Here is a 24,413-nt window from a genome sequence, read left to right on the forward strand (position 1 = left end):
TGCATGTTTAGTGTGTTTTAGACATGTGTGTGCTCATTATTTCATTCACCATATTTACAGGTAGGTGCTTGGCACCGAGCAGACAGACATAATAAATGATTGTGCAAATACATGAAAAACGACATCGGTGATGGGGCTTTACAATGTTATGATGATTGATAATATGGTCAGAAAAGACTTCCCTGACAAAGTGATGTTTGAACCAAAATCATAAAGGATAAATGGAAGTTGACTGGGTGATAAAAGGAGAAAGAAAAGACTGTCCCAGATAGTGTAGACCGAGGTCCTGTGATGGAAAAGATCTTGTCCACAATAAGGGATTCAACTTAAACCCTCTTCTCTCCTGTTATGATACAGTAACTTGAGTTGTATGTAATTGATAGTATGAAACCAAAGGTGTTTAGATATTTGCATTATAAATTCAATTTTAATACATTGCTTTCATTATTGTTTTTTTTTATTAGAGTGTAGATTTATAATGTATTAGTTTCTGGTGTACAGCAAACTGACTCAGTTATATGTGTGTATTATTTTTATATGTTTTCTGTTACGGTTTATTATATTGAATATAGTTCCCTGTTTTATACAGTAGAACCTTACTGTTTATCTGTTTTATATATAGTAGTTTTTATCTGCTAATCTCAAACTCCTCTGATTTATCCTTCCTCCAAGTCCGTTTTCCTCAGTAACTGTAAGTTTGTTTTCTGTATCTGCGAGTCTGTTTGTGTTTTGTAAACAGGTTCATTTGTGTCATATTTTAGATTCCACGTACAAAGTGGTATCACATGGTATCTATCTTTTTCTTTCTAACTTACTTCACTTAGTTTGATAAACTCTGGGTCCATCCATGTTGCTGCAAATGGCATTATTTCATTCTTTTTTATGGCTGAGTAGTATTCCATTGTATGTATGTATGTGTGTGTGTATATATATATATATATGCTGTGTGTGTATGTATGTACGTGTGTGTGTACACACATATCTTTATCCGTTTTCCTACTGGTGGACATAAATGGCAGTAACCCTAACTATAATCTATCCTGAAGGTTGATTCCATGCCTTGGCTATTGTAAATAGTGCTGCTGTGAACACTGTGGCACATGTATCTTTTTGAATTAGAGTTTCTCTAGCTATATGCCCAGGAATGGGATTGCTGGATCATATGGCAACTCTTTGTTTTCTAAGGAACCTCCATATTGTTCTCCATAGTGACCGTACCAGTTTATATTCCCACCAACAGTGTGTGAGGGTTCCCTCTTCTCCACACCTTCTCTAGCATTTATTATGTGTAGACTTTTTAATCATGGCCATTCTGACTGCTGTGGTACCTTATTGTAGTTATGATTTTCATTTTTCTAATAATTAGTGATGTTGAGCATCTTTTCATGTGCCTATTGGCCATCTGTCTATTTAGGTCTTCTGCCCATTTTTTTGATTGGGTTGTTTGTTTTCTTTGTTACTGAGTTATATGATATATGAGTTATAAGAGTTGTTTGTATATTTTGGAAATTAAGCCCTAGTTAGTTGCACCATTTGCAAACATTTTCTCCTTGTCTGTAGGTTGCCTTTGCATCTTGTTTATGGCTTCCTTTGCTGTGCAAAATCTTGTAAGTTTGATTAGGTCCCATTAATTGATTTTTGCTTTTACTTCTATTGCCTTGGGAGACTGACCTAAGAAAAAATTGATATGGTTTACGTCAAAGAATATTTGGCCTGTGTTCCCTTCTCGGAGTTTTACGGTGTTGTATGTTTAAGTCTCTAAGCTATTTTGAGTTTATTTTTGTTGATGGTGTAAGAGAGTATTCTAGCTTCATTGATTTATGTGCAGCTGTCCAGCTTTCCCAACACCACTTGTTAAAGATTCAGTGTATATTCTTGTCTCCTTTGAAGATTAATTGACAGTAGGTGTGTGGGTTACGCTGCCTTTACACTTCACCTCGTAAACACTAGCTCTTGAGTTATATAGAAAGCAGTGTGGTTTGTAAAGTTGTTTTCTTAAAGTGAAGTGACTTTAAATTTGATAGTATAAAGTGATAGTCTGATGCTGCTGTCATGCTGGTTATTACTTAATTCTGCTAGGTGTTTTGCATGTATTGTACCATTGAATCCTTTGTTAACCCTATGAGATAGGATTTATTAACCACCTTACTTTTTTTTTATAGTTGATTTACAATATTATATTTGTTTCAGGTATTCAACATAATGATTCAGAATTTTTATAGTTTGTATTCTGTTTGAGAATGTTATGCAATGTGGGCTGTATTTCCTGTTGTGTATAATATATTCTTGCAGTTTATTTTATATAATAGTTTGTTCCTCTTACTCCCCTAGCCCTGTTGCCCCACCCCCTTTTCTTTCCCCACTGGCAGTCACTAGTTTGTTCTGTATTTCTGAGTTTCTTTTTTGTTGTATTCCCTGATTTGTTTTTATTTTTCATATTGTACGTATAAGTGGTAATATACAGTATTTGTCTTTTTCTGTCTGACTTATTTCACTAAGCATAATACCCTCCGGGTCTATCCATATTGTTGCAACTGGCTAAATCTCATTATTCTTCATGTCTGAATAGTATTCCATATATATCACGTCTTCTTTAGTATCTGTGTAACCACATTTTATAAATGAGGAATGTAAGATAAGAGAAGTTGCCCAAAATAATACAGTTTTAGACACTGGAGCTAGGATTTCTAAGTCTAGATCTAACTTCAAATCTATTATCCTGCTTATCTTCCCATATGTATCAGTTTACTCATAAAATGTGATGCTTGTAATTGAGCACTGTAGTCTATTCCAGATTTGGAATAGAGTTTAATCGTTATATTCCTTTTGGAGATACTGCATTTTCATTAATGTACCTTAAAACTGAATGAAGCTTTTCATCACCGTTGAGTCATACTTTATGGAATAGAAGTAACCTTCTCAACTTCAGCCTATAGGTATTATTGTAAGTGAGAAGTACTAACAATTACGTAAATTGAACTAAAATTTGCAATATGGCTTTAGAAACATGAGTACTTACAAGTGAGAAGAACACTGCTTCAGAGACAATAACTTGGCTTTAGTTCCATCTTTCCCACTTGGGAACCAGCCAGTGACCAGGAGTTACCTTTCTTTATCCAAGCTTGATGAGGCTTTGTGATTCTGAGTCTTTTATGATTATGATTTTAATAGGGAAAAATACGAAAAAATAAGGTATGAGTAAAGCTTGATTTTACTTTTCAGTGCTGCGTAAGTTAACTGTTAATGGAATTGTGGAACCTCATAAGAATATGGAGGTGATGGTAAGTAAAAGAAGTCATTTATTTTTTTGTAACTTTGGAAAAGTGCTTGGTATTTCCTGCATGTTATAAAGCTTATTCTTTTTACTTGGCATTCATTTAAAAGTTTTTTTATTAAGTGACCACTTAATTTCTTCTTCTTTTTTTTTTTTTACCATTCTGTATATGTTATACTATACTTTTAGACTTGTGGTCTGTTTTCAGACATACAGAGAATACATCAAAGCAACTATTATGTGAAAGGGAGGAGCTAGAACTAGAATGGTTCTCAAGATGCCATGGTACATTGAGAGTGTTTATTTGAATTTGAAATCAAGTGAACTGTTAGGAATTTGAATGCTGTGATAACATTACTAGGGTTAGTGTAATTGATTTATAGTCTTCGTATTTTCCTTTGTCTGTTTTTATATACTTAAAATGAGGTATTTTTCTCTTGAATCGTAACATTTATAAATATTCTTTGTAATCAATTATAAATATATACATATGAGAAGAAAGCTTCATTGATAAGCCCAACTAGTTTTGAAGTATACTCATTTTTGTATCATGGCATCTACCTTTTCTATATGCAAAAATGTATAGCTGCATATATTTTATTCCTGAACAAAGTGGAATTGTATCATACTTGTTCAGATCTCTATTAGCTTTCACAATGAGTTTAGGTCAGCTAGAATGTTACTCTGTGGATTGCCTTCGGGGCGGCACAGGAAGCTTGGAAAAGGTATATTTAATTGGTTCTTTAGGTTTGTCCTACTTCATTTACATTTGATCAGAGTCACACTTTTATTTTTTTGAACTTTATGTTTCTGTAAGATTTTGCTTGAAATAATGGTTCTATTGTTAAAAGAATTAAAAACTGCTAATATACATCATTATAATGTGAATACAGTTTTTTTCTGTAAAAATATTACATGTTTTTTTTAAAGTTAAAAAACTCAGAAGAGGAAGTAGAAAATAATAAATCATTTAAAAACTTACCGTGATAACAGTTCTAAGTTTCCTTTATAATATCGTAAACGTATTATTTTAGATATACTTTCTGTCTTCCTCAGTTTTATATGAACGAGACCTACATGCTGTTTCCTTTCTTGCTTTTTCTTAAACTCAGTGCATTGTGGATATTTTTCACATGTCAGTAATATTGTTATATATCATGTTTTTAATGATTTTATGCTAAACACAATTACTATTGGTATGCAATTTAAAAAAATAATAAAATTAATCTTAGATTTTCTGTAATTTACTTGCCCAGTGATCTCTTGATGACATGTAGTTTGTTTCCAGTTTTTAATTGTTGAGAAATGATATTAAAATGAACATTTGGGTGCATATGTCATTGTGTACTTTTCTAGTGATCTCTAGGATAAATTCCTAGAAATGGAAATGTTCGGTTAAAGTATATCCACATTTATGATACTGATGTATAATACATTACCTGAAGATATATGAAAACCAACCCCAGTTTTCAGTACTGAAACATTTAAATATTTTGGTTGGCCAGAAAGTTCGTTCCTGTTTTTCCATAACAGCTTTTGGCCAACCCAGTATTTATGTTTATTGCCATGCTATCAAAAAACATTTTCTAGAAACCAGTTTGACAGCTCCCTCAGTGCCCTCACGAGAAATGTAAGTTCCATGAATGCAGAGACTTTTATTCACTCTTCACTCCAGAGCTTGGGATAATACCTGCTATATAAAAATGCTTAGTAGTTATTTAAATGAATGACTGTGTGATATGGTAGAAATATATCAGAAGGCTCAGTAATTATTTATAATATTCTGAATATCATAAAATTAAAATATTGAATATGTTTATCAGTTTCTTTTCAGTGTAAATGAACTGATATGAATCACATTTCTATAAATTAGAATAGTAGTTGTCAATGGATACTCTCCATATTTTGTGAGCCTTAGGTTTTTCCTTGAGTCTTTTGTCTCAGAAGCTGTATGTCAGCTCCTGTTCAGTTAAACCTGCTGTATTGTGGTATTATTGATTAGTTGTAAATAAGAATAGAATTTTAACAAATTATGGACAACATTTCAAATAGCATAAAGACCTTAAAAATAGCATGGGGTGTAAATGATGCTTAAGAAGCACTGTATACTGGTGGTGAGATTTGGGTTTCTGGAGGCAGACAAATTTGGCTTTGAATCTTGGCTTGGTCTTTTCATGATAACATGGCCTCAGAGTATCTTCCTTGGTACTGAGTTTCTTTTTTTGCAATATGATGATGAAATAATAGTACATATCCCATTGGATGTTGTGAGGATTATGAGAGAAAATGATTTTTGAAATGAGTTCAGCAACTAATTAAACTGTTCTGTAAATTGCCATTTGATGGTTATTTTAAGAGGTTCTTATTATATAACATTAGTCAAGTTACTTGGTTTATTTGGATTAGTCAGTTGTCCAATTCTATAAATTCCTGATCCTCTTGATGAACTTACTAAAATTGATGTCTTTCATAAGTTTCTGCTCTCTTTAGAGAACCCTGACTGATGCACTAATTTTGTTTAAAAGAGAATAAAATTCCTTCTGTCTTGTATCTACTGTATGGGACCATTGCATCGAGCTTCTGTATAAATTTAACATGCGTATGGGATCTTGGTGATTTTATTTTTCCTATATTGAAAATTCTGCTATTTCATCATCCTAGAAAATACTTTATTGTCAATTATCATTACTTATAATTTATTCTCAACTGTGTTTAAAAGGTTGAAGTAGTATGAAAATGAGAGAATGGTGAGGTAGCCAGAGGATGAAGCGGTAGTGAAATTGGTTGTTGTCCTAGGTTTTCTTACTATGTTATCTACTGTGTTGCATCATCTTTCAGCAAAGTATAAAAGAAGACCACAAGCGCTCTCTCTTTGCTATTAGCTTTCATTTAACACAGCTGATAATTCAGTTTTTCCTTTTCTGCTCAAAATGGCTGAGAGATGAAAATTGACAGGAAAACGTTTCATGATTTTTACATGAATCCAAAGATGGGTGCTGTTTAAGAGACTGGTAGCAGCCCCCTAGACCCCAGTGGTGCTAGTGAAACTGTCTGAGTGGGGTTTTAGCCTCTGTGACTTCAGGTGGTGACATCCTAGGTGAATTGTCTTAAACGCAAGAATTGATGAGTGAGCAATATAGCTCTCTATTTCAAAGAAGAAATAACAACATTCTGTTCTAGTCAGTCATTCATCAGGAAAGTGTATAGTATTTTGTGACAAAAACCTGGACCATCTCATTTGCTAAAAGGACATGTGACATCTTTTATGATGTTTATACACCAAAATTTACTGATACAAAAAAGTCTGTGATACTGAAAGTCTTAAAAATTTTAATAAAGTTTTTTTTTCAGTACCCCTTTATATTTATTTCTGCAAAGTTTTCATAACATGTCTTAAAAAAATATAGTAAAAGGTGTTTTGGACCCATATGGTCAGTGGTGATTCTTGCCTTCTCTGGTCTCTGAAGGCTAATGTAATTTAATAATTGAGATTGAAAACCTCTGCCACAAATAGTTGATACCATTTATTCATATTAGGAGTACTTATTATTGCTAAATACCATTCCTGGCTTCTGGGATAGAGCAAAGCAAACAGGCAAAGTTCTTGAATCTTAAGGGTCTGACATTTTAGGTGGAGGAGACTGATTATGTCAGGGGATTATAAGTCCAATGGAAAAGAAATAAACAGAGGAATAGAGGATATTTAGTGAAATAGAATACTTACTAAATTATTTATTTATTGCAAAGTGATTTAGGTTATTGAAGTGAGACACGGAGGAGATGAAATACTATTATTTTCTTGTGGAAGATTGAAGGTGTTATTATAGTAATGGAATGATTTTTACTTTATCTAATTTTAACTTTTTAATATGATATAATAGGTATATTTTAGTTTCCCTGAGAAAGTGTATGGTAAATTCTTATAACAGAATAAATTGAAACCCTTCAAAAATGTTTTTCTTTTCTAGGGTTTTTTACATGGAATATTTGAACGTTTAAAACAATTTTTGGAATGCAGTAAGTACTTCGATGATAGTACTTTTTACTGTAGAATCCTTTTTCATTAATAGCTTCTGTTTGGCACACACAAATCTCAAGGGGCTGAAATCTTATATCTTGATAATTAATTATCTAAAATTAAATTGGAAGCTCATTTTTGTCTTCATATACTTGTCTTGTCCTAAGTATTGAAGAAGCCTTTTTCTAAAAAAATATATTTTGTATCAATTCCTTCTTCCCTGTGTCTACTGGTGCTACTCTGTTCCGTGCAGATACCCACAACAGAAGTATAGGCCCTGTACCATGTGCTGTTTGGACATTTTGTTGATTCTGTTTTTTTAGTACATTTAGTATATCTGTTTGATATAAATATCCTTAAATGGTACTTTCACTGTGTAAATCTCTGGTCTGCTAACCATTACTGACCTACCTGTAGAACCCTTTCTAATCTACTACTCCATATGGAAGAATTTACTGTTTACATTTGTGTTGTATTATGCTGGTGATCTGCTATCCTTTTCTCTTCTCTATGATTATAAGCACCTTTTCTCAGAATGCACACACCCATCACACAGGATACACACATATATGTACATTCTTGCACACACATATGTATAACATGTATGTGTGTGTTTTTTATTTGTGAGTGTATTTGGAGACTTAGTACCCTGAGAATATACCTTAGTGTACTCACTTTTAGGGGAGTTGCTGATTGTTTTGTCAGTCATTTTCAGTTTAGTAGAACCATTATTGAGTCTGTTGCCAGGTACTATAAGAAAGCTCATATGGTTTCTTTTTCCTTAAAAGTAGTCATTTTTCTCTGGTTTTCCCCATGGGAGAATAAAACGGAAGAACAGAAGTCCATCCAGGAGAGGAGAATGATATAACTGATGAGACAGATTATGAGGCATATGATTAGGGAGAAGGCAGGATAGTTAATGAGCTGATGGACATTATTCTGAATGTATAAAAATTAATTATACCAAGAAAATGAGCAGAAGAAAATTGTTAGAAGATTTAGGAAAAATAAGTATGTTAATCTTTGAATTCTTTGTTTTTATTTATGTTACTTGAAAAGTATTTTAACTATGACAACATGGTGTTACAGATAAAATTGCTACCTTTTTACTATGAAATGGGCTCAGTTAGTGTTTTAGGATTAATTTTGTGAAATATGGCACTGAGCATTTCTGTGTCAAGTGTAAGGTCTTGCTTTCTAAAAACTTAATTGTTATGGTTTACTTATTTATTTGTTTGGAGTCGGGGATGCACATTCATGAATTCATAATGCAAAATGTGTAAAAACATATCTGACAGTGTTTTTGTAAAAAGTTTTGTCATTGTCTTGGTTGTAAATTTACAGAATATTATTAACTTGTGGTAATATGTGAATTGTATTTTTAATAGGTAGAAGTATAGGTGCAGATAATGTATGTAGAGATAGACTGGAAAAGACCATCATTCTTTTTACTAAAGTGGTAAGTTTGTTTTTTTAATCTTAATTATGTTTTCTCAAGTGAAATATAGATACTTGAGTTTAGTAAAGAAAGTGATGTTTTTTAAGCATACATTTTTGATTTAGTGTTAAAGTAACTTATTTTCTTACTGTGTACAGGAAAGCTAAAAAAGCCCTTTGTATCTTAAAGCTTTTAGAATACATATAATAATTAAATTTATATATACCATATGTCAAAGTGTATAAGTCACCTGGATGTAAAAAAATCAATCCTAATAAAAGAGAAGTTGATTCCTCAAAGTCTCATTATTCTCAAACCCACTGGAAAAAGCAGAGATAAAAAAGATAGTGCAGCACAGCATAAAGTAGGTAAGATGTTACAGTAGATAATATAAAAAAATCAGTATATTCATAATGATAGTTTATCATCATTAATATCACATATCTTTTGAATAGAATCATATGGATGCACTGTCTGAGGCAATATGTATATATTTCAGATAAAATTATTTTATAAAAAAAATTAATGGATATAGACAGCCAAATCCACAACATGGAAAACTCTACAGGAAATGATCTGTTACCTCAACAAATAAGTAACAAGGGAAAAAAAAGAGAACCGACACTATTGAATCCTTATTCAAAAAACCAACTATAAAAAAATCTGTGAGGGAACTTTCCTGGTGGTTCAGTGGTTAAGAATCGCTTCCAATGTAGAGGATGGGGGTTCAATCCTTGGTTGGAGAACTAATCACATATGCCACATGACGTGGCCAAATAAAAAAGTAATAATTTATGAAATTCATGTTTATAATCTCATGACTTTATTAAAGCTTTTAAAATTGGAACATTTTACATGTGCCTCCAGTTAGAATGTGTTAACATATTCCTTGGTTTCTAAACCCCTTCTCCTCCCATATTTCTTAGAAATTTCTAGTTAGATAAGAAACTTGCTCACATTCAGGCCTTCTTGTTTTTTTAATGATGGGAGGGAATGGAGTAGGGTGACAATGACGAGAATATTTTACAGGTGATGCTGCGTATTTCCTACTGCATCACATCAGGAGATGCACAATGTCTGATTGCTTAAAACTGTTTATTGAGTTAGCCATTATTAAATTCTTCAACAGCCTTTCCCTTGATTCTAGCAGCCATTGATGATCATAGTTTAGATCTTTTGTTTGAATAGGGGTTACAAAATGATGGCATTCTAATTCTATTAATATTATTCCTTTTACATTTAATAGCTGGAATTTTTCTATATAGAGGAAATCTCTCTCATCAACTATTTGATTCATTGAGATGCAATTGATGTAGAATATATTTTTGATTATTTGCCTTTATTATTTTTTAAAGGCCTTTCTTGTACTTTTGGTATCACATTTGCTGATTGATATAGAATTAGTATGAAGTAAGTTTATTTTGAATCTTGTAGTAGAAGTAATAGAAAGTTCAGGTGATGAGATACAATCTGATTTATTTCGCATTGTATGGTATACCCCAGGAAGTATATTACCTGTGAAAGTGGACTTCCCACCAAGATTCCAAACTTGCTAAGTATTTATTACCAGTTATTAGATGTACCTATGAATGATTATATTCCTATGTGAATTTGAAGAAAATGTATTAATTCTTTTTTCTTTATAGCTTTTGGACTTCTTGGATCAGCATCCCTTTTCGTTTACTCCTCTAATTCAGAGATCACTGGAATTTTCTGTAAGCTATGTGTTTACAGAAGTTGGTGAAGGTGTTACATTTGAACGATTCATTGTCCAGTGCATGAATCTTATTAAGATGATTGTCAAAAATTATGCTTATAAGCCATCCAAAAATTTTGAAGGTAATGCTTTACTGGTAGTTTCATTTTTTTCATTTCCTTATTTTAATCTTAGTGTGAAGTAATTGCTATTTTTATGTAAGTTTTTTGAAGTTCATTTAAGTCTGAAAAATAAACTATTGATGGGACATGAAATAGAGATAAGGATTAGAGCTTTTGGTATATAAATGCCAGCTTTTAAAAGACATACAGTGCATTTAGTAAACTACTGTCTTTTGTAACACAGTAGAACATCAGTTGAAGCCTAGGTCTTTTAAGAATTAAGTATTCAGTAACCGCTATAGCTCATTTGTAGACTGTATTTATTTGTACAATTAAAAGTTTTCTTTTGATCATCTATAAAGTGATTCTAGGCAGGTTAAAGTTGCTTCTAGAATAGGTTAAACTGCTATATTGCAGTTGACCCTTGAACAACGCAGGGGTTAATGAGTGTAACTTAGAGCTGGCCATCCATACTCACTGTTCCTGTGCATCTGGGGATTCAGCCAACCATGTATACTGTAGTTTAGTATTTACTGTTGAAAAATATCTGAGGGTAATTGGACTCACAGAGTTCAGAGGTCAACTCTGTTTGGAATTCATTCATGTGTATGTTTATCATGATGAATGAGAATGCCTTGTAGAAGAGAAAGAGAGACATATAGGTAAGTCACTTCAATATGATGTGATAATATAGGTTGGAAATGGACTAGCCATAGTGGTAAGATAGAAGCAAGACTGATGTGTGTGTGGTATGAATAAAAGCAAGAGCATCTTTGAGATATGTCCATAATACAAATGAAAATTTATATATTGCTATTTAGAAGGTATTCTTAAATGTATTTGTTTCACTATCCAGCATGGGTAGAATGCTTGTCTGAATAATTAACTTGGAAATTTTATTTTTCTAGATAGCAGCCCTGCAACTCTGGAAGCTCATAAGATTAAGATGGCATTCTTCACATATCCTACTTTGACAGAGATATGTAGAAGATTAGTCTCTCATTATTTTCTGTTAACTGAAGAAGAACTGACAATGTGGGAAGAAGACCCAGAAGGCTTTAGTAAGTATCAGTTTGTCAGTTTTTGCATGAATTTTTCCTCCCTTTCATCAATAGATATCATTTATTTGATGATAGGTATAATAACATTGTATTTTAATGTAGTGCTTTTGTTCTGAGAATATAACTTTCAAAAGTTAGTTTATTCTCTCTTTATTAGTCATTAGTACAAATTGAGAAGCAGAAAATGAATGATTTGTTCAACTATATAGAATTTTTTCCAGAAAGATAAAATTTTTTAGAGTTATATAGTTTAAAACAAAAATATAAAATTAATTGTCTTTCTCTGTTATCAGATCACTTTCTCTGTGGTTCATTCTTTATTATTTTTTATTTGTAGATTTTTACTTCAGAAAGTAGTTTGGAGATGAAAATTTCTGAATTGCTGAATTGATTACCTATTTAAGATATTTTAATTTAAAATTAATTTTTAGATTAAAATATGTCTATAGGAGATCTTTTTAACATATAATTTTATTTTTAAATTTATTTTATTTTTGGTGTGCTTTTCTCTAGTTGCGGTGCATGGGCTCCTTACTGGGGAGGCTTCTCTTTGTTGTGAAGCGTGGGCTCTAGGGCATACGGACTTCAGTAGTTGTAGCTCCCGGGCTCTAGAGCACAGGCTCAGTAGTTGTGGATCACGTCCTTAGTTGCTCTGCAGCATCCTCCTGGATCGTCCTGGTCCAGGGTTTGAATGCGTTATCTCCTGCTTTTTTGAATGCGTATCTCCTGCTTTGGCCAGTGAATTCTTTACCACTGAGCCACCATGGAAGCCCTGTAGGAGGTCTATTTAGTCATACTTTAGTAGTAGGTAGACTGTCAGGGCCTTTGCTACAGAAAATCAAGGAGTTGTGTGTTTGATAAACTACTTGGGTGTGAATAAAGTGTGTGTCATTTATTAGGTTGGTGCAAACATAATTGCAGTTTCCAACCACGAATTTTAAATCATCGTAAGTAGGCTCAAACACACCTTTATTAATCAAAATAGGAACCGTTACAATCAACACATTTTTTGCTTATGAGAAATGTTTGTTTATTCCTGTAACAAAAAAATCCATGCTTTGGGATTTGAAAAACTCCTAAGGAAAGCATGTTCTGCCTCCTGCTGGTTGTGGAAGCATTTTCCTTGCAAAAAGTTGTTGAGATGCTTGAGTAGTGGTGGTTGGTGAGACAGCCATCAGGTAAATATGGCTTCGATGGTCCTCTCAGTTGGTTGTCAACTTCTGATGGCTGGCTCCTTATCTTCAAGACTCTTGTTTCTTTGCAAAATTTCTTGAACCACCAGTACACTCTATGTTCATTAGCAGTTCCTGGGCCAAATGCATTGTTGGTGTTGCGAGTTGTCTCCACTGCTTTATGACCCGTTTTGAACTCAAGAAAATCGCTCGGATTTGCTTTTTGTCTAGCATCATTTCCCTAGTGTAAAATAAATATAAACAGCATCCTAAAGGAGATCAGCCCTGGGTGTTCTTTGGAAGGAATGATGCTAAAGCTGAAACTCCAGTACTTTGGCCACCTCATGCTAAGAGTTGACTCATTGGAAAAGACTCTGATGGTGGGAGGGATTGGGGGCAGGAGGAAAAGGGTACGACAGAGGATGAGATGGCTGGATGGCATCACCGACTTGATGGACGTGGGTTTGAGTGAACTCTGAGAGTTGGTGATGGACAGGGAGGCCTGGCGTGCTGCAATTCATGGGGTCACAAAGAGTTGGACACGACTGAGCAACTGAACTGAACTGAACTGAATAAGTCATTAGCAACAAAACGTAGAATTAAAAATGTACATTAAGGTGATGGATAGCATAAGCACGGTTATTTAAGATTGCATTTCAGTATTAGGCAAAGTTCAACAATGGAAAAGCGCAATATACTTTTGCACCAACCTAATACTTCTGCCGTGGTCAGACATGGGCTAGGTTTTAGCCTCTACCCATCCCTTTGACTGGATACCTTTGTGTAGTTTTACACATATATTTCCAATGTTTTTAAAACATCATAAACATTTTTGTAAGACTTACCTTCTTTTTTGTTTAGAAATATTTTAATCCATTTAGAAAATACAATAGTACCCTGTATAATGCATATTTTTTGTTTTTGCTTTTTCTTGTAGCTAAACTCTTATGATTCGTATTGCTTTTTTAATGTAGTAATACCATATTATAATATGAAACACTGAATCCCCAGAGTTTTAAGAGTTCTGGAAATATTTTACTTTAAATATAGAAAATTTATGGATAATGTGACTAATCATTTAAACTTGTAAAACATCACTATTGTATGAAATGTTTCTCAGAATTGAACGACAGTGTATCAGGTAATGTCACAGACTCAGAGAGTGACAAATACTTTGAGCTTTTCTCCATACAGTGTGTGTGTGTGTGTGTGTGTGTGTGTGTGTTTGTTTGTTTTTTGGATGTGGCATGTGGGATCGTAGTTCCCCGACCAGGGATTGAACCCATGCCCCCTGCCTTGGAAGCCTGGGATTTTCACCACTGGACTGCCAAGGAAGTCTTCGTACAGACTTTTTAACGAAAGTGAGAATGCTTGTGGTTACGAGCACTTTGATGTACACAGATGTCATCTGTAACTTATGGTAAAGAGATCTGTGTAAGGCCTTGTGTTCCCAACTGTTTGCTCTGTGTTATTTTATAATAATTTGCAGCTGTATTATATTGATATTACTGAAAATCTTGGTTTTCCAAACTGAGATTTTAGAAACATCATTATTGCATTTGTGGAGAGCATCATTTGTCATATTTTTAATTGCAGCAGCGGAAGAAACAGGGGGAGATTCTTGGAAGTACAGTTTGAGGGTGAGTACTGATTGAAAGAAAAATTGATAGGGAAAAGGGTAATGCTTCTGTAAGTTTTTTTTTTTTTTTTTTTTGCTTCTGTAACTCTTAGTAGAGAATGATACTATATTGAAGATTTCAAGCATTAAGTCAGGTAGGAAACATATTTATTATTGCAAGAGTCCATATTTGAGAAGAAAGCACCTATTTAATTATGAACTTGAATCTGAAATTTTTTGTTAAGTTGGAGGTTTGCAAACTGAATTTTCCTTCATTTTACAAATTGGAAATAATTGTCATTGCAGAAATAGGAAACATTTTTGGAAGTTACCATTTTGGCTAGAAACATTTTTTTCCTCCTAAATATTTTAGTAATTATAAAGCTTCTTCTGGTACATTATTTCTCTTACTACTTAGTATGATTCTCAGAGACCAGCCCATTGCTTTCAGTTATAGAATTCTTTTTAAATATACTTTATTGATATGGCTGACATTGAGGAAGGTTTATCAGATGTGGACTTTGAACTGTTCTTTTTTGAAGACTTTTGTTTATATAATTTGCATTATCTGTTCCATAAACTTCTATAGAACTTATAAGTTTTATAAAAAAATTTTTTTCCTGCTCTAAGTCTTTAAAACTTTCTCTTATGGAAACTGTTAAATATATTGAGAAACAGAATAATATTATGAATTCTTTTATGTCCAACACCTGTTTTATCAGTTATCAATTCGTGGCTAGTCTTGTTTTGTATGAGTACTCCTTCACCAACTTGGATTATTTTGAAGCAAATATCTGAGATGATGTATCGTTTCATTTGTACACATTGAAGTATGTACATTTGTAATTGATTTTAAACATAAATCACAATACCTTCAAAATTTAATTGTATTCTATTTTATGAAACAACTAGTGATTTAGTACTTTTAAGAATGAAAATGAGTCATTCTTTTGTGTAATTAACATTGTGATTTCTGTTTTTAAAATTTATTTTTAACTGGAGGATAGTTGCTTTACAATGTTATGTTGGTTTTCTGCCATACATTAACATGAATCAGCCATGGGTGTACACATGTCTCCTCCCTCTTGACCCTCCCTCCCACCTCCTACCCCATCCCACCACTGTTGTCACAGAGCACCAGGCTGAGCTCCCTGTGCTGCACAGCAGCTTGCCATTAGCTGTCTATTCTACACATGAGAACATTGTGATTTCTTTTGTACTTTGTGTCTGTTAAAGAAAATACAACTCTGTGGTGAATTGAATTCATTAATTATTATTGTTACTTATGTCACTGCCAGGAAAAATAAATAATTTTTAACATACTAATTCTTCAGACAGTCATTTATAGTCCTGAATCTATAAGTAAATGTGGTTCCAGATTGCTTTTTAAATTTAAAGAATTAAGTAAAATGTAAATGGAAAATTTTCCTCTCTGTAGTTTTGCATTTTTCATGTATAATGCCAAATGATTGAAGTAGTGAAATAACTTTTCCACGTTATGAATGAAATTATTATAATTTTATTTCCCATTGGGTTTATGAAAAACACTAATAAACTTTTTTCAAAAAAACATCAAGAATTGGAAACATATTCAGAGTTTTAAGAATGAGTATTCTTTGTGTAGAATTAATCATTGCAGTATACCATTGTTTTCATTAGAAACTTATTTTTTTCCCAACAGCCATGCACTGAAGTATTATTTATAGATATATTCCATGAATATAATCAGACTCTAACTCCTGTACTTTTAGAAATGATGCAAACACTTCAAGGTGAGGTATATTTTGTGATATTTTGATTTATCTATTAATCAGTATTCAAAAAAATATTTTGAGTTCCTGCTATGATATGTTTGCTAGATCATATACCAGACATGAATTTGAGAAAGACTGAATGTGTGGCTTTTCTGAGAGAGTAGCCTTCAAAATAGAAAGTAAGAATGGCAGTTCACAAGTGAGATAGGCTTTGGTTGTGGTAGTTAGATTTTGCCCTGGTAAGCATACTAAAACAGTGGGCAGTCATGAATATTGCTTGGGGGAAAGAATCTATGTGGAGCATGTTGTGGGAAGTACTGGGTGAAAAAGTTAAAATAATAAATGTTAGCTTCATGATGGTGGGAGTGGAAAGAATGTAATGGATTTAAGAGAGAATTATGAAGTGAAATGCGTGGCATTTGATCTTTGTACACAAGTAATTAACTATTAAAAGTGATTTGTCATTTCTGACTATTCTGATAGAGTGTAAATTTCAGGGAGGAGGCCTTCAATACATCTTTTTTTCTCACCCTGTTCCCAGTGTCTGGTACACAGAGTTACTGTTTGTTGATTGATTGACTTTTGGCAATTAACTGACACTGCTGGGCAAGGGAATCTTACACAGATTATTTGGTTGATTTGGGCAGGAGTTGAATTGTAAGGGATCAAGTGTTGAGTAGGTGGTAATGTAAGGAAATAAAGGTAGGAGGATCTCCTGTAGAGAAGGAGACTCTTGATCTTGTTTGTACCATCAGAGGGTAGCTCACTTTTTAGGCTTTTGTTTTCTCAAAAAACTAATGGAGTGTTCCCGCTTAAATTATAAACCAAGGGAGTAAATGAGCTATCCATCAAGTTTTTTGTGTTCATTTAAAAGATAATGTGAGCATTCATTGTAGTTTCATATAGATTGATTTCTAATGTACAGTTATTTACTAATTTCTTAATGCAACATTATAGATTCTTAAATTTGGTAGTATACTGCTGAAGTTACCTTTTTTGTTGTTGTGTTTAGAACATTATTTCCATTTTCTCCCATCCATTTATTTTTATTAAACCACTTCAGGAAATTGGTTAAGCTAATTAGGTTACCCTCTGGTAAGTTGCTCTATGATGGTAAGGTTTATAGTGATTTCAGAGTTTAGTTATTTTCTTTCTAGTCTGGAGTGATTTACTTATATAGGGCTGTATGCTTAAGAAATCATATTTAACAGCAGAAAAGTGCTTTGATAAACTTGCTAGGAATCTTTCTGTCCTAAAGAAATATGCTTACTGAGTAAAGTAAACTGTATTCTTTGTGTCTTAACTGTGGTCTTCTCCTGGATAGCCATGCAGGGACTGCCAGCTCTTTATTCTGGTTTCACGTTACATAATGGTTCTCATTTACATTTTTCATTTTGTTGTCAAAATTGTTAATGTATTGTCATAACCTGGCTTATTTTTTATATTTAGGAAAATAAAACTTTTTGTATGAATTGCCTATTCTTGTTTTTTTTTTTTTTTTCCTATTGTGGGATTCATCTTTTTATTCTTTTAAAAATTTTTCTCTTATAATCAGGATATAATACAGTTTTACATTTATTTTCCTAGAATGTTGCTTGATGTAACATTTTCCAAATATGTTATAATGGTTTCTAAAGCTGTAGTATGGTTTTACTTGTTGTAACTGTCTTCTCTAATGATGATGATAAAAAAACTTAAACTTTTCTCTTATATATTTAATATCCACAAAATACATTGTAGTTAGCTGAATTGAGAAACTTAACAAATTGAGTTTAAGTGTTTTTTAAAAACTAGTTTTAATTTACCCTTGTTGATATTTGTTTTTACAGGTCCCACTAATGTGGAGGATATGAATGCACTATTAATCAAAGATGCTGGTATGTTAAATGAAAATGATTTAGAGACATTTATTTCTTCAGTAGGGTGTGTCTGTTTTGTGGCAGGTGTTATGCTTGGAGAGTTGGTTTACAAGGATATCTAAAATTTAGGAATTATCTGGTGATAGAGAGTGAGCAAACAGTTGATTTTAACATAGTACCAGTTGATTAATGCTAGAATAGATGGTAATCAGGTACAGTTGATTATAACATAATATCAGTTGATTAATGCTAAAATAGATGGTAATCAAGTAGTGCCATGGAAAACTACAAGGTATTAATAGTTTTGGTGTACCCAGGGAGCGTCTCGTAAAGAAGTGCTCTGTGAGGACACAGGATAAGTGAGGGTTAATAAGTGGCGAAGTGTGGTTCCGGATAAAAGGAGCAGTATGGACAGAAGCTTGAAGGGAAGAGGGACAAGCACAGTTAAGTTCTGACTCTGGAGTATTTGATTTAATTGGAACATAGTGTTTAAGGGGTTGTGGTGAGAGAAGAGGCTGGAAAGAGGGTTATCAGGGACCATAGCATAAATTCTTGCATCCATTTGGAAGCGGATGTTATTTTTATAATTTGACATGAATAATTTTAAATGAATGTAACTTTCTCTTTGAAAACACTGAATATTTAAGAAAAAAATAGAGTGATGTAATATAAATGTTTCTGAAATGTTTGTTTAAATAATTTCCTGGATTAACATATTGTAGATTTCCCTTTATTAACTTATTACATATTTCAAAGTAGTCTTTAAGACTTATTTTATTACATAAGCACAATTAGCACTTGGCCCAGTATTTGAAATTAATTCTTTTTTTAAAATCTTCTTCTTAGTGTATAATGCTGTTGGATTAGCAGCTTATGAGTTGTTCGACAGTGTTGATTTTGATCAGTGGTTTAAAAACCAACTTCTTCCAGAATTGCAAGTCATTCACAACAGGCAAGTATAAAACCTTGTGTTTGTTATACACTTATCTTACCTTACTCATTTTCTAATGAAGACTAGAAGGTGTTAAAATTGCCTAAAATTAAAAAAAAATCATAGTATGACTTAGCTAATAGTGTCTCATGTAGAAAGGAATAAGACTTGAATCTTATAACTGAAAAATAAGCAAAATCATTTGTTATTTTGTTATTTTACTTCAAATGTGAATTGTGACATGTCTGATGTATTTGATAAGATAGTTTGCAGGATGAAATTTTATGCAGAGATAATGGAAGATAGGGATCTCTGAATTCTAGACGAAGATTATGTACAAAAGGAAGCCAGCTGAGACTTAGCAGAGGCTAGGGCTGATGTCAAAAGGAGCATGAACAAGTAACATCCATGAAAGGTAGCTGTCTGAGGATCACAGAGCATTGGAAGTCTGTGGGGAAAAGAAATTGCAGTGGCACTGTGGCAGAAAGCATTTGGACACACTTGAGGCTTGTATTAAGGTATCTAATTCAGTAGTAAAGGTCAGTCCGACAACTTAGTAAGTAGGACTTTTGCCCAATTTTAATTTTAGGTAATGAATGAGTAAAATGGAAGGGGAAAAAGCATTTCATAATTTGTATAAAATTTTCTTCATTTAAAATTAGACACTTAAAAATTTTCAGAAGCCTTTTTTGTTTTGAATTGGGAAGTTCTAGTGATTTATTTCTGTAAATGTGGTACTTAGAATGCTTAGTATGTAGTCATAGAACAGTTAACATGGCTACCTTAATACATGAATAGAGAACCATTCATGTATGGATCACTTTATAAATATTTAGAGCAATAGAATTGTGAGCTAGAGATGCTTTAAAGGTAATTTTCACCATTAAGTAGCTATCCTTTCAGTTTTCAGTCAGTTATTCAATCACGAAATGTTTTCAGCACTGGGATTTGCTGTGTCCTTTCGGGACAGTGGTGATTAAAATGTTTTTCAACTCTGCCCTCTGGTTGCTAGTGAGCCTTTAATGGAGAGAAAGCCTTCAGTATTGAGACAGATTTGCAGTTTGATTGTCCCTAAATCCTAGAGGCTATTTAGTCTAGACCTGTGCTATCCAGTACAGTAGCTAGTATACATGGTTACTGAGCACTTGAAATATACTCAGTGCAAATGAGGAAATGACTTTAATTAACTAAAATTTGAATTTAAAACTAAAGCAATGTAAAATATATATTGATGACATATTGAAGTGATAATATTTTGAATATATTGCAATAAGTGAAAATGTGAAATTTTCACATGTATCTTTTACTTTAATGTGGGTACTAAAATTTGAAATTGCATATTTGGCTTACATTATGTTTCTTTTGGACAAAACTGGTCTAGACTTGTATTTCTCAAACTTTAATATGCATATGAATCACCTGGTGAACTGGTTAAAATGCAGGTTCTAAGGTTTAGGTCTTGGTCAGATTGTGTGATTGTGTCATTGTTCCAGGTAATGATCCTGTGTGTCTGGGACTCAAACTTTGAGGAACAAACTGACCCCTGCTATTAACTTTGCCTAGAAGTGACTGTCGTCTTAGAATCTGAACCCTTCTGAGCTTCATTCTCTTTGTCTCAAATGTTGAATGTGGTAATTCCAGAGATCTCAGTCCAAAATTGAAGACTGTGTTTCCTTCTTTTACTCTATACAAGTCTTGTTTACTTCTACCTCTGTGGCTGTTCAAATTGTCCCTATCCCTTGAAAAGGCATTTTTTAGTTTTCTGCCCCAAATACTATTTATCTTAGTGAAGTGAGTGCAAGTCGCTTAGTCGTGCTGACTCTTTGTGACCCCATGGACTGTAGACTGCCAGGCTCTTCTGTCCATGGGATTCTCCAGGCAAGAATACTGGAGTGTGTTCAGTTCAGTTCAGTTCAGTCGCTCAGTCGTGTCCGACTCTTTGCAACCCCATGAATCGCAGCACAACAGGCCTCCCTGTCCATCACCAACTCCCGGAGTTCACCCAGACTCACGTCCATCGAGTCAGTGATGCGATCCAGCCATCTCATCCTCTATCGTCCCCTTCTCCTCCTGCCCCCAATGCCTCCCACCATCAGAGTCTTTTCCAGTGAGTCAACTCTTTGCATGAGGTGGCCAAAGTACTGGAGTTTCAGCTTTAGCATCATTCCTTCCAAAGAAACCCCAGGGCTGATCTCCTTCAGAATGGACTGGTTGGATCTCCTTGCAGTCCAAGGGACTCTCAAGAGTCTTCTCCAACACCACATTTCAAAAGCATCAATTCTTTGGCCCTCAGCCTTCTTCACAGTCCAACTCTCACATCCATACATGACCACAGGAAAAACCATAGCCTTGACTAGACGAACCTTTGTTGGCAAAGTAACATCTCTGCTTTTGAATATGCTATCTAGGTTGGTCATAACTTTCCTTCCAAGGAGTAAGGAAATTACTTTTTAATTACATGGCTGCATTCACCATCTGTAGTGATTTTGGAGCCCAGAAAAACAAAGTCTGACACTGTTTCCACTGGTTCCCCATCTATTTCCCATGAAGTGGCGGGACTGGATACCATGATATTCGTTTTCTGAATGTTGAGCTTTAAGCCAACTTTTTCACTCTCCACTTTCACTTTCATCAAGAGGCTTTTGAGTTCCTCTTCACTTTCTGCCATAAGGGTGGTGTCATCTGCATATCTGAGGTTATTGATATTTCTCCCAGCAATCTTGATTCCAGTTTGTGTTTCTTCCAGTCCAGCATTTCTCATGATGTACTCTGCATATAAGTTAAATAAACAGGGTGACAATATACAGCCTTGACGTACTCCTTTTCCTATTTGGAACCAGTCTGTTGTTCCATGTCCAGTTCTAACTGTTGCTTCCTGACTTGCATACAGATTTCTCAAGAGGCAGATCAGGTGTTCTGGTATTCCCATCTCTTTCAGAATTTTCCACAGTTTATTGTGATCCACACAGTCAAAGGCTTTGGCATAGTCAATAAAGTAGAAATAGATGTTTTTCTGGAACTCTCTTGCTTTTTCCATGATCCAGCGGATGTTGGCAATTGGTTCCTCTGCTTTTTCTAAAACCAGCTTGAACATCAGGAAGTTCATGATTCACATATTGCTGAAGCCTGGCTTGGAGAATTTTAAGCATTACTTTACTAGCGTGTGAGATGAGTGCAATTGTGCGGTAGTTTGAGCATTCTTTGGCATTGCCTTTCTTTGGGATTGGAATGAAAACTGACCTTTTCCAGTCCTGTGGCCACTGCTGAGTTTTCCAACTTTACTGGCATATTGAGTGCAACACTTTCACAGCATCATCTTTCAGGATTTGGAATAGCTTAACTGAAATTCCATCACCTCCACTAGCTTTGTTCGTAGTGATGCTTTCTAAGGCCCACTTGACTTCACATTCCAGGATGTCTGGCTCTAGGTTAGTGATCACACCATCGTGATTATCTGGGTCGTGAAGAGCTTTTTTGTACAGTTCTTCTGTGTATTCTTGCCATCTCTTCTTAATATCTTCTGCTTTTGTTAGGTCCATACCATTTCTGTCCTTTTTCGAGCTCATCTTTGCATGAAATGTTCCTTTGGTATCTCTGATTTTCTTGAAGAGATCCCTAGTCTTTCCCATTCTGTTGTTTTCCTCTATTTCTTTGCATTGATCGCTGAAGAAGGCTTTCTTATCTCTTCTTGCTATTCTTTGGAACTCTGCATTCAGATGTTTATATCTTTCCTTTTCTCCTTTGCTTTTCACTTCTTTTCACAGCTATTTGTAAGGCCTCCCCAGACAGGCATTTTGCTTTTTTGCATTTCTTTTCCATGGGGATGGTCTTGATCCCTGTGTCCTGTACAGTGTCAGGAACCTCATTCCATAGCTCATCAGGCACTCTATCTATCAGATCTAGGCCCTTAAATCTATTTCTCACTTCCACTGTATAATCATAATGGATTTGATTTAGGTCATACCTGAATGGTCTAGTGGTTTTCCCTACTTTCTTCAATTTAAGTCTGAATTTGGCAATAAGGAGTTCATGGTCTGAGCCACAATCAGCTCCTGGTCTTGTTTTTGCTGACTGTATAGAGCTTCTCCATCTTTGGCTGCAAAGAGTATAATCAATCTGATTTCGGTGTTGGCCATCTGGTGATGTCCATGTATAGAGTCTTCTCTTGTGTTGTTGGAAGAGGGTGTTTGTTATGACCAGTGCATTTTCTTGGCAAAACTCTATTAGTCTTTGCCCTGCTTCATTCTGTATTCCAAGGCCAAATTTCCCTGTTACTGCAGGTGTTTCTTGACTTCCTACTTTTGCATTCCAGTCCCCTATAATGAAAAGGACATCTTTTTTGGGTGTTAGTTCTAAAAGGTCTTATAGGTCTTCATAGAACCGTTCAACTTCAGCTTCTTCAGCGTTACTGGTTGGGGCATAGACTTGGATTACTGTGATATTGAATGGTTTGCCTTGGAAACGAACAGAGATCATTCTGTCGTTTTTGAGATTGCATCCAAGTACTACATTTCGGACTCTTTTGTTGACCATGATGGCCACTCCATTTCTTCTGAGGGATTCCTGCCCGCAGTAGTAGATATAATGGTTATCTGAGTTAAATTCACCCATTCCAGTCCATTTCAGTTCGCTGGTTTCCTAGAATGTCGACATTCACTCTTGCCATCTCTTGTTTGACCACTTCCAATTTGCCTTGATTCATGGACCTGACATTCCAGGTTCCTGTTCCCTTCTCCAGCGGATCTTCCCAACCCAGGAATCGAATCCAGGTCTCCTGCATTGCAGGCAGATTTTTTTACCGTCTGAGCCACCAGGAAACGCTGTTCAAATCCCATCTCCCTCTGCCTGCTCTTCTCTCTCATGTTTTTGTGATCCTAGTCTAAAGTTTTGTGGTCTTTAATTCTTTTAGATATGTTAAACATATTGAGAGCAGGAAATGTACTTTTTATTGGAACTTTAATGAGTAATTCTTTATATGTATTTAGTAATCTTAAAATATTGTAATTTTCTAAAAGGTGTGTTATATTCCGTAGTTTACTACATTGTCACCCAGAAATATCATCTTGCCACTAAATAAATATAATACCGAGAGTTTGTGTCTACAATTCTTGGACACAGGTGGTTTTTCCCTTTGCCTAAAGAACCTTCATTTTCTTTAGCAAAGATGGCCATAGAGATACAAGTGTATGTACATGTTACTGTAAATGTCAAGTCTAGAAATTTCTCACAGTGTTTTCAAAATACTCTTTGTGAGATGAACAGAATTGGGATTAGGAAATTGAGTACCAGAGTTCCTTTATTTTTATTATTATCATTACTTTTTAATAGCCTCTCCTGCCTCAGGGTTTGGGACATCAGCTGCTTACACCTATTAAGATGAACTCTTTTTGGTTACTTGAGGAATAGAAGTGAACCTGGCTTTTATGTATATATCTATGTTGTAATTACTTAATACAAAATAATCAGATTT

At 34.1% G+C, this 24,413-nt stretch overlaps 1 protein-coding gene across 1 annotated transcript in view; it reads left to right on the forward strand.

The window, feature by feature from the left end:
- IPO11 (importin 11) overlaps positions 1-24,413 on the forward strand; it is a 204,860-nt gene that overhangs the window by 48,183 nt on the left and 132,264 nt on the right. The window contains exons 7-15 of the mRNA XM_070357518.1: positions 3,223-3,281; positions 7,243-7,291; positions 8,681-8,751; positions 10,377-10,569; positions 11,457-11,609; positions 14,378-14,421; positions 16,081-16,171; positions 17,983-18,030; positions 18,859-18,964. Coding sequence (XP_070213619.1) covers positions 3,223-3,281; positions 7,243-7,291; positions 8,681-8,751; positions 10,377-10,569; positions 11,457-11,609; positions 14,378-14,421; positions 16,081-16,171; positions 17,983-18,030; positions 18,859-18,964 — 814 coding nt within the window. The remainder of the gene's footprint in view (positions 1-3,222; positions 3,282-7,242; positions 7,292-8,680; positions 8,752-10,376; positions 10,570-11,456; positions 11,610-14,377; positions 14,422-16,080; positions 16,172-17,982; positions 18,031-18,858; positions 18,965-24,413) is intronic.

Source organism: Bos mutus, chromosome 20, assembly GCF_027580195.1.
Source record: "Bos mutus isolate GX-2022 chromosome 20, NWIPB_WYAK_1.1, whole genome shotgun sequence".
Classification (NCBI taxonomy): Eukaryota; Metazoa; Chordata; class Mammalia; order Artiodactyla; family Bovidae; genus Bos; species Bos mutus.